We start from the raw sequence: 11,572 nt of genomic DNA, 5'->3' as shown, positions 1-11,572 counted from the left end.
CTTAAATTTGCCCCTAAATTTTCCTTGAGGAACTGTATAGTTTTAGGTTTCACATTTAAGTCTTTGATCCATCTGGAGTTCATTTTTGTGTGTGGTGTGAGGTACAGATCTTGTTTCATTTTTCTGCAAATTGATCTTCCAGTTTTGCCAACACCATTTATTAAACATTCTCTTCCCCATTTAATGGATTTTGGGCCTTTGTACCTGGACATTCTTACAGCACATACAAATACACTTGTAGAAACATTTTCTGCCAAACCAATGCATGGTCATGGGCACAATCCCCCCTGGCTAGACATACCTGATCATTCAGCCTGTCCACCCATCTATCCACCTGTAGATCAATGCTTGCCCTCACTGACAATGCGCTATTGTATATGCAAAAGGGTTTATCTTTGTTGTCTGTACCTCCCATGTTGGGCAATCTCTTTTGTCTTTTTTCCCTCTTCCGTAAAAATTGACCTGAGGGGTTGCATGAAAAGTAAACAAGAGAATGTGTGCAACACAGTAGCAAAGTACCCGTAGCATAGAAATTGCTTTAAAAAAATATTGAGTATTCAAAATCATAAGAAAGACCAGGCACACTAGTCTGATTGACACTGATAAAACCCCCAAGAATATAGCACCTACTCACCCTTTGAGCCTGGAATTGAACTCATTCCCACAGCTTCTAGACAAACAATAGAAAGGCACATAATGTGAACATGTACACCAGGTAGGTACATTCCTTGGAACAATCAACCAATGAGAGATCAGAAGGGCAGTATTTGTACAGGGAGATAGCTCAGAGGGCAGTAATGTATAGGAAATAAGGACATAGGGAAAAAGTAATCACAGAGAGGAAGTGGGAAGAGAGTTGTTATATAATGGGGAATGCAGTCAATGTCATGAAACAAAATGTGTATGAACTGTTGAATGGAAAATGAAGTTGCTCTGTAATCTTCCACCCACATCACAATTGAAAAAAAAAAAAAAATGGTGAGTAATATTATTGATTCACCTCAATACTGGACATGGTGCGTTAAATGATCTATGTGGTCCAAATAAAGCACAATGTTGAGGGAATAAGAAGATAAGGAATGTTGGTGTATGTGTCTAAAGCCAGGACTCTAAGTTGAGTCAGGGGACAGTCAGGTCCTAGAGGCAGAACAGATTCCTCATTCTAGCACCTCAGAAATGGTGAAGCCAAAGTATTGTGAAGGGCCAGTTAGGGAATGCACCTGAAATGAATCTTTAAGAAATAGGCATATCCCTGGCTCCAAGATGAAGTGCAGTTTCATTTCCACTATGCTAGTTGTACACAGGGACCCATAAGTACTCAGAGAGCCATGAAGAGAAGAAGGTGGGAATGGCAGGGAAAGGCAGCATGACATGGGGAGGAAAATTATGGATCCTTCAGTGCACACAACCAGTCACATTTCCTGAGTTCCTTTTCCATACTAACAACTGAAAAATCAGGCACGGTCAGCTATGACAACGTTTGAAGTTCAAGGGTCCCAAGATTTCACTTTTTGGGAGTTGTGCTAAAGATGATAAGGTGTTTGCCAAAAATATATCTAACAAAACAAAAATATTTTGCTAAAGAAATATTCCAGGGATATCATTTATACCCTCTGTCATTGTCTAGCTCAGCTATTGTAAAATATTAAATCACAAAGGAAGTGACAACTGTGGAAGCAAAAACAATGCAAAATAATTGTGTGCAATAAAAATGTGATCATATTCTATGTCTGCCATGATTAAAAAAAAAAAACAAAAAACCGAGGGTTAAGGCTCATTCATATGGGAGCTACCTTGAACCTGGTACTAGTGAGTCTCCCTGTATGTCCTGTGTGGTTTGATGTTTCTATGGTTTGATTTAAATAAGAGATATAGTGGTGGATTTTATGTGTCTATCTTGTTTTGGAAACCCTTATTTATTATTTTTTTTATTGTGATTTGGGTGAAGATTTACAGAGCAAATTCACTTTCCATGCAGTAGTTCACATACACTTTGTCTCGGGACATTGACCACAATTTACCACAATGCAACAGCTCCCCTCTCACTTCCTCCCCATGGTTACCTCTTCCCAGTGTCCATCCCTCCATGCACTCCTGCCCCCTGAGCTGTCTCGTTGTGCACAGCAGCCCTTCTTTCTCCCATGATTGTTCATTCCAAGGAGTGTATCTACCTGAGGAAAATGTTCAACTCATATGCCTGTCTTTTGTTTGGCTGGGAACCATAGGTATGGGTTCAATTCCAGACCTGAAGGGCAGCTAGGGACCATAGTCTCAGTGGAAACCCTAATTTTTAAAATCAATGACTATTATCTTCTCTATCTCTTTGATAGCCCATTTTGTCTGTTTCCTTAATTGTGAACTCTCATTGATTAGCAACACTGATGGTCTTTCATAGTACTTGATCTTCTTGTTGCATGCTGTGGGAAAGTATAACAATCAGACATATGAGTGCTCAGCACAGATCAATTTCAACCCATGATCATGAAAGAGATCATTGTCTCAGGCTCTGGATCCAGAAGTCATCCATGTGTGGAATATGTTTTTCTCTTTTCCTGGACTGGCATTGAAATCTCTCATATGTTGTTTCATGTCTTGTCTTCCAATGGCTTGTGCAACTTCTACTTGTGCTCACTGCTTTCATTGTGCTTTTCCCTTTTTACTCCACGCAAACAGTCTTTTTATATTGGGGGCAGATATGTAATTTTAATATTTTATCTATCATTGCTGCATGTTCTAGCTGGAGATGGTACTGTTTCAGCAAATTTTGACCTAAAAGTCATTGCTTATTAAAATTTCATTTTCTTTTATTTGTATTAACATTTAATGAAGCTTATATTTTCTTTGCTTCTTAAGTTTAGTTCCCCTGCTGGATTGTTAATGCCCCCCTTAATGAAATTGATCTTAAATCTGTTCATATTAGTAAAGTAAGATCTAAGTTAGTTTTTTCCAACTCCAACAAATTACAATGCATTTTATTGTAATTTATTAATGGGTTGCAAAATCAACCAATGAATATAATCTCATCATTACAACAGACCAGTGTATTATTTCACAAAATAGCCAGAGGATTGAGGTCCTTCAGGTATTAAGGTAAATTGTAACAGAGGTCAGAAGAGTTTGCAAAGTGCTGGAGTAAGACCTTGAATGCGTATTTCCCAAAAGTGAGTGTGAATTGCATCTGCTCTCTTTACTGATAAAACCAAACCAAACTCACTACCCTCAAGTCAATTCTGACTCATAGTGACCCCATTGGGCTTCAAAGACTGTAAATCTTTAAGTAAGCAGAATGCCTCATCTTTCTCCTGTGGAGCAGCTGGTGGGTTCAAACCACTTACTTTTTGGTTAATAGTCAAATGCCCTAGCCATGTCACCACCTGAACTTCTTCTTTACTGATGAGTAGTGTAATATCTAAGGCATTTGACTGCTAACCAGAAGGCTGGCAGTTCAAACCCACCAGCCACTCCTTGGAAGGAAGGTTGGGCAATCTACTTCCATAATGATACCACCTCAGAAACCCAAAGGAGGCTTCCAATGAGTGGGATCCAACTCGATGGTAGTAAGTTTGGTTTTTGGTTTTATGGTTTAAAAAACAAAAACACTGTTACCAGATTTATAGTTACATAACAAGCACCACAAATGTGTTGATCTTCTCTAATAAAGATACTACATTCAGCACTATAACATTGCTGTGATCTTTGGTTATCTATGATGGTTCACCTAGTTAAGTAAATGGGCATATCATAGAGGTCACCACTTTGGCACACTTCAAGCCTTTGAGAGTGTCACTAATACCTGCCATTTTGCATAGTATTCAGTACTGCTTATGAGTTACAGACCTAACTGGGAGGGAGAGGGGTTCAGAAACTTTCATTGCCTTTTCAATCATGATATCTCCATAGGTCAAGGGACCAATATGATAGATAGATAGATAGATAGATAGATAGATAGATAGATAGATAGATATAAAATTAGTTGGCCTGTTAATTATAGCCATTCTGATTATACTCATAGTAAATAAGGTAATAACCATGGGTAGGTCCATATATCTGCTGGACCCCACTTTGAAATGGACTAGGACTTCCTTTAACCCCTGGCATCCATAAACACTCACTCAAATAGGGGACCACAATGACAATATGAGTTTCTGGGTATCAATATTAGCTCAGGTCCTGTCTCCAATAGCCCTTGAAAGATCTGGGAATTCTCCTGACCTCAGTGTACAGTTACCGAAGTAGATGGCCACAGAGGCCCCTGGGAAAGACTGGAGGAATCACTATTATATATACTTGTTGGGTTCTTCTTTAAGGGAACTGGACCTCTCTTTCATTTAAAGGACTTTGAATTTGAGAACTGGGGCTGCTGGCATCAGCCTTTTGCTCATCCTCTCTTGATATGTTCTAATTTCATATAGAAGCAATACCATTGTTGACTGAACATTTATCTTGCCCCTAACACTGTGGTCTATTAGCCGTCACCATGGCTCTAAGAGATCAGAGCTTCCTGGTTGCGTTTATGAGCTTATTGCTTCTTATAATAACTACGTACTATTTATTATCTGTTGCCTTAAGTGTCTCTTAGTTTTAATTATTGGAAAAAAACCCTCAGGTATACTAAGTTCAATTTATAACTTGGTTGTCTCAATGTTGGGGAGAGTTTTCCTTATTTAAAACAGAACAGTTCTGGCTATGAGCTGGGACAGATGACCTCAAAAGAAGATGTAAGCAGGAAACAACGATTGGCACATTTTCCAACCAACTGTTTACTTTTTCACTAGATTACCAATCATGCTAATAGTACCATGGTTACTTAAATGGAACATATCACTTTGTTCAAAAGACAACTGCTTGAGGTCTTCATGAAGTCCAAAAGTTTCATTCCATCATTTCTCATGTTGTTGCTGTTATGTGCTATCAAGTCATCTCCGACTCATAGCGACCTCTCCTTGGGTTTCTGAGGCATCATCACTATGCAAGTAGATTGCCGAATCTTCCTTCTAAGGAGTGGCTGGTAGGTTTGAATCGCCAAACTTCTGGTTAGCAGTCAAGTGCCTTAGGCACTATGCCACCAGAGCTCCCATACTCTTGGGAAATAAATTAAAAAACACTTCCAGCCATTATCTCTGGATAAAAAACAAAACAAACCCACTGCTGGCAAGTCAGTTCCAACTCATAGCGACCCCATTGGGTTTCCCAGGCAGTAAATCTTTGTGGAAGCAGATTGCCCAGTTCTTCTTCTGCAGAGTGGATGTTAGGTTTGAGTCACCAACCTTTCAGTTAGCAGTTAGTTGCCTTAGGCACTGTGCTACCAGAGCTCCTCCTATCTCTGGATGATAACTGGATAAACAATTCAGCAAACTAGCTTACCTGTGTTTTTGTGTTAGCTGCCATACTGTCCATTCCAACTCAAGGCAACTCCATGTACAACAGAAGGAAATATTGCTTTGTCCTGCACCATTGACAGGTTAATTGGTATGCTTGAGTCCATTGTTTCAGTTACTGTGTATTTTGAGTGCCTACCTATAATATTTTCCAAAATATCTTCCTTAACAGGTCAACCCCAGGTGAACTTGTCTGCCCTAGGAAGCAGATTAGTAGTGCTCCACCAGCTCCCCAAAGACCAAAAGAACTCTATTGTCATCCAGACTGTTTGGCTAAGATGTGAAGATCTTAATTTTGTCTTTAGGAAGACCCTATGGCTGAGGGTTTCCAACAGAGAGACAAACTCGTCTGTCGGTTTGTCCTACCATGGTGACATGTTGATGTGAGTTTTGAGGCTGAGCTACTGGTGTTTCAAACCCAGCAGGATGCACATGGTGCACAGGTATCACCCCAGCTTACAGGCTGAGACAGACTAGGAAGAAGGAAGAGGCCGTGCACTTCTCAAAGAATTGGCCAGGGAAAATCTTATGAATAGCAAAGAAACACTGTTTGATACATTATCACACAACTTTATGAATAGTCTGGTTAGGTTAGACGGCTCTCAAAATAGGACTGGGAAAGAGCTGCATCATCTGAGTAAACCCAGCCTTACTCAAATGGATAAGGCAAAGCTTTCGAGACCTCCATTTGCTGATGTGGCACCATTCAAATTGAAGAGAAACCGCTGTGGACATCCATTAATCATCAGAACATGGAATGTATGAAGTATGAATCTAGGAAAACTGGAAGTTGTCAAAAATGAAATGGAATGCATAAAGATTGATATCATCAGAATTAGTAAGCTGAAATGGACTGGTTTTGGCCATTTTGAATCAGACAAACTTGTGATCTACTATGCCGGGAAGGACAGTTTGAAGAGGAATGGTGTGGCATTCATCATAACAAAGGATGTTTCAAGATCGGTCCTGAAGTACAATGCTGTCAGTGATAAAATAATATCCATATGCTTACAAGGAAGACCCGTTAATATGACTATCAAATTTATGCCCCAACCACCAAAGCCAAACATGAGGAAATTGAAGAATTTTATCAACTTCTGCAGTCTGAAATTGACCGAACATGCAATCAGGATGTGTTAGTTATCACTGGTGACTGGAATGCAAAAGTTGGAAACAAAGAAGAATCACCGGTAGTTGGAAAATTTGGCCTTGGTGATATAAATAATGCTGGAACTTGCATGGTAGAATTTTGCAAGACCAATGACTTGTTCATTGCAAACACCTTTTTTCAATAACACAAATGGTGGCTCTACATATGGACTTCACCAGATGGAACACACAGGAATCAGTTTGACTACATCTGTGGCAAGAGGCAGTGCAAAAGCTCAATATCTTCAGCCAAAACCAGGCCAGGAGCTGATTGTGCAACAGACCATCAACTGCTCATATGCAAGTTCAACTTGAAGTTGAAGACAATTAAAACAAGTCCAAGAGAATCAAAATATGATCTTGAATATATCCCTCTTGAATTTAGAGATCATCTAAAGAATAGATTTCATGCATTGAAGACCAATGACCGAAAACCAGAAGAATTGTGGGAGGATATCAAGAACATTATCCATGAAGAAAGCAAGAGATCACTAAAAAGATGAGAAAAGAAGAGAAGACCAAAATGGATGACAGAAGAGACTCTGAAACTTGCCCTTGAGCGGAGAGTAGCTAAAGCCAATGGAAGAAATGACAAGATAAAGGAGTGAACAGAAGATTTCAAAGAGCAGCTCGAGCAGACAAAACCAATTACTATAATGAAGTGTGCAAAGACCCGGAGTTTGAAAACCAAAAGGGAAGAGCACACTCAGCATTTCTCAAGCTGAAAGAACTGAAGAAAAAATTTAAGCCTCGAGTTGCAATATTGAGAGATTCTATGGGCAAAATATTGAATGATGCAGGAAACATCAAGAGAAGATGGCAGGAATACATAGAGTCACTGTACCAAGAAGAACTGGTTGATCTTCATCCATTTCAGGATGTGGCATATGATCTAGAACCAATGGTAATGAAGGAGGAAGTCAAAGCTGCAATGAAAGAACTGGTGAAGATCAAGGCTCCGGGAATTGATGGCATACCGATTGAGATATTTCAACAAACAGCTGCCCCATTGGAGGCACTCACTCAGTTATGCCAAGAGAATTGGAAGATAGCTACCTGGCCAACTGACTGGAAGAGATCCATATTTGTGCCCATTCTAAAGAAAGGTGATCCCACAGAATGTGGAAATTATAGAATAATATCATTAATATCGCACACAAGTAAGATCTTACTGAAGATAATTCAGAAACGTTTGCAGCAGTATATTGACAGAGAACTTCCAGAGGTGCAAGCTGGACTCAGAAGAGGATGTGTAACAAGGTATATCATAGCTGTTGTCAGATGGATCTTGGCTCAAGGCAAAGAATACCAGAAAGATGTCTACTTGTGTTTTATTGACCATGTAAAGGCAGTTGATTGTGTGGATCATGGCAAATTATGGATAACATTGAGAAGAATGGGAATTCCCGAATACTTGATTGTACTCATGAGGAAACTTTACCTTGACCAGGAGGCTGTCATTCGAACGGAACAAGGGAACACTACATGATTTAAAATCAAGAAGGGAGTGTGTCAGGGTTGTATCCTTTCCCCACACTTATTCAATCTATATGCTGAGCAAATAATCCGAGAAGCTGGACTATATGAAGAAAAATGTGGCATCAGGATTGGAGGAAGAATCATTAACAACCTGAGATATGCAGACGATACAACTTTGCTTGCTGAAAGTGAGGATGACTTGAGGCACTTACCGATGAAGGTTGAAGAATATAGTCTGCAGTATGGATTATGTCTCAATATAAAGAAAACAAAAATCCTCACAACTGGACCAATGACCAGCATCACAATAAACAGAGAGAAGATAGAGGTTGTCAAAGAATTCATGTTGCTTTGTTCTACAATCAATGCCAATGGAAGTAGCAGTCAGGACGTTAGAAGACATGTAGCATTGGGAAAGTCAACATGAAGGAACTGTTTCAAGTGCTGAGGAGCAAGGATATCTCCTTGAGGACTAAAGTGTGCCTGACACAAGCCATGATGTTTCCAATTGCCTCATATGCATGTGAGTTCTGGACAATGAATAAGGAAGACCAAAGAAGGGTTGATGTTTTTGAGTTGTGGTGCTGGTGAAGAATGCTGAAAGTACCATGGACTGCTGAAAGAACTAACAGATCTATCCTGGAGGAAGTGCAGCTGAAATGTTCCTTGGAAGAGAGAATGGCCAGACTTCGTCTCACCTATTTTGGTCATGTTGTCAGAAGAGACCATTCCCTGGAGAAGGATGTCTTGCTTGGTTGGGTGGAGGGTTGATGAAAGAGGGGGAGGTCTTCAACGAGATGGATTGACACAGTGGCTGTGATGATGGGCTCAAGTATAGCACGGATCATGGAGCTGGCGCGGGATTGGGCAGTGTTTTGTTCTGCTGTACATGGGGTTGCTATGAGTCAGAAATGACTCGACGGCACCTAACAACAATAACACAACATGGCTGAGGGGTAAAAGCAGCTTTTTGAAGAACAGGAGGATGAGGGTTAGGTATTGAGCCCAAGGTTTCTCATTCTTAAGAATGCAGTGAAATCAGGGGCAGAAAGTAAGGAGACAAGAGCTTGTCTGTCTTGTGTACCAGGTCTGTTAGCAGCCACAAGCAAAAGTTTTAAGTGTAGATTGAGGGAGGTCTGAATAACTGTGCATGTCCCAGGTGGCACAGTAATACACACCAGAATCACTTTTTTCTACATTTCTGACTACAAATTTACAGCTCCTTTCTAGGCCTTCATAAGCAGTATATTTCTCAGCACGGAATCCTGAGTCCACCACCACTTGTTTCTTGGGGAAGTTATAGTAAAGCAGGCGTTGCAGGGCCTTTCCCTCTTGGTACCGGTACCAGTGGATGTAGTTGATTTTCTGATCAAGAATATCACAAGTGATCATGACAGATGTCCCAGTCTCCTTGGTGACTGATCTCATTTTTAAGTTGGAAGCTTTCTGACTTGCTACAATGAGAACAACAACAACTAAAAATATTGAAGAAGAGGTAAAAGAAATTTCCTACTATGGCTTCCATTAAAAACAAAACAAAACAAAAAACCCCTTCAGCATTTGTGAAATACTTACCAGGGGCCAGGAAAACTAAGAGGAGGGTCGGATACCACAGCATACCTTCTTGTCTTGGGCCTTAAAGAAAAGGGATGATGATGATGATGGTAAGAGGAAAAAAATACACTTGGGAAACTCAAGTTCAACTCAAAAAGAGCGTCATTCCTAGAGGAGAAGACAATGAGATAGAGCTGATCTTTCTAACTGATGTCACAGGCACAGAAAAGAAACTTAGGATCTGTCTTAGAAGATTACCAAGCTATAAGTACAAAAGTAGTGGGGGTGCTGGGGGTGAAATGATGGGGTAGGCCTGGGGGAGGAGCCCAGGCCTCTCTGATTCACCCTGTTTCTTGAATGCCTTCCTGTGGCAGGCTGTGAGTGGTCTTTCTCCAAAAGGGGTGAACAAAGTTCAAATACCATTCTAAATATCCCTCCTCTATGCAATCTCCTCAATACTTTCCAATTCACATGACCCCCTACCCTCCTGTCCTCTGGCTGGAGACTTGGAACTTCAGTCACTTGCTCTGCATTGTACTTTCTGACACTATGTCTGCATCCAAGGTAGAGATATGAGAGGATAAAGAGAGAAAAAAACACCAGGATTCTCTCCACACACATAGAACCAGTTTCTATCATAAGAGAAATTTGTACTCAGACTTTTAGGCTCCTATTTAGTCATTTGGCTGCTAAAGAAAATGTCGGTGGTTCAAACTCCCCAGCTGCTCTGCCGAAGAAAGATGAGGCAGTCTACTTTCATAAAGATTTACAGCCTGGGAGGCCCAATGGGAGTCACTATGAGTCAGAATCCATGTGATGCAGTGATGGAGTAGTGCCTAAGTATTTGACTGCTAACCAGAAGGCGGGTGGTTCAAACCCACCAGCCACTCCTTAGAAAGAAGACTGGGCAATCTACTTCTGTAGAGATACCACTTTGGAAACCCAAGGAGGTCATGAGTTGGATTCGACTTAACGGCAGTGAGTTTGATTTTTTGTTTTGCTGTTGTTATGACTGGGTTGGGAAGGAATGGAAAAACAAACAAAACCAAACAAGCAAACAAACAAAAACAGGACTTTCTGGTCTTTCTAAACAAGAAACAAACCAGTAGCCATGTCTCTGACTTCTGATGATCCCATGTGTGTCAGAATAGAATTATGCTCCATAGGGTTTTCAACGGCTGATTTTTTAAAAATTATTATTTTATTTTAAGAGCTTGTTTTACATTCAATGTCATGTGTACATTTAGTTTCATTCCCCATTCACCATGTCCAACCGTAACCCAGTCTCCTCCCCTCCCCACCCTGCAACCCACCCGCTGTGCCCCTCATAATTATGCATTCCTGTTTGTCCTCCATTTCCTCAGCTTGAATGTTGGTCCTCTGGTGTCCTATGGTCTATTTCTCTAAGGGATGGCTGATTTTTAGGTAGTAGTTCTGCAGAACTTTCCTCCCCGGTGTCTCTGGGTGGACTCTAAACTCAACCTTTTGGTTAGAAGCCAAGTATGTTAACTGTTAGCACCACCTAGGGACTCTGGTCCATAGAGAGTCTCTTTCCCAAAAATAGAGAATTTTTCTTGGAGTTCTCTGTGTCTGCACCTGATATACAGTTCTGGGTTTCAAACTGTCTTTGAGTTCGTATTGAGAGATATCAGAGGGAAGAAAAAAAGAACATAAGATACTCTTGAATATTATTTATATAATTAATCATAATAGAAATTTCAAAAGTAGAAAAAGTAGTAGAAATTTCTTTTAGGACTTTTAATAACCGATGAATGACTTTTCATAAAAGGCTAATTTTTTTGAGGCCATAACAGAAATCCTCTATCCATTATACCCACTAAAAAAAAAAAAAAAAAAAAAATCCAGACTAAAGACTGCCTCATCTTTTTCCTGTGGAGTGGTTGGTGGGTTCAAATGGCTGACCTTTTGGTTAGCAGTGGAATGCTTTAACCACCAGAGCTCCTTTTTATCCATTAAATGATAATAAATACCTTTTATTAAATGCCAAGCAT

The 11,572-nt window shown here is 40.2% G+C and overlaps 1 protein-coding gene across 1 annotated transcript in view; it reads right to left on the bottom strand.

The window, feature by feature from the left end:
* The window catches only part of LOC103204876 (T-cell receptor gamma chain C region C10.5), a 250,349-nt gene extending 240,725 nt beyond the window's left edge, over positions 1–9,624 (bottom strand). Inside the window, exons 1-2 of the mRNA XM_042782211.1 lie at positions 9,582–9,624; positions 9,152–9,460 (exon numbers count right to left, since the gene is read on the bottom strand). Of these exons, the coding sequence (XP_042638145.1) occupies positions 9,152–9,460; positions 9,582–9,624 (352 nt within the window). The remainder of the gene's footprint in view (positions 1–9,151; positions 9,461–9,581) is intronic.
* Between the last annotated feature and the right edge of the window lie 1,948 nt (positions 9,625–11,572).

The sequence above is a fragment of the Orycteropus afer genome, unplaced genomic scaffold, assembly GCF_000298275.1.
Source record: "Orycteropus afer afer isolate SDZICR_OR568_19922 unplaced genomic scaffold, OryAfe1.0 scaffold00263, whole genome shotgun sequence".
NCBI lineage: Eukaryota > Metazoa > Chordata > Mammalia > Tubulidentata > Orycteropodidae > Orycteropus > Orycteropus afer.
The sequence above is the reverse complement of the archived record's forward strand: the minus strand, read 5'-3'. Positions and strand labels throughout refer to the sequence as shown.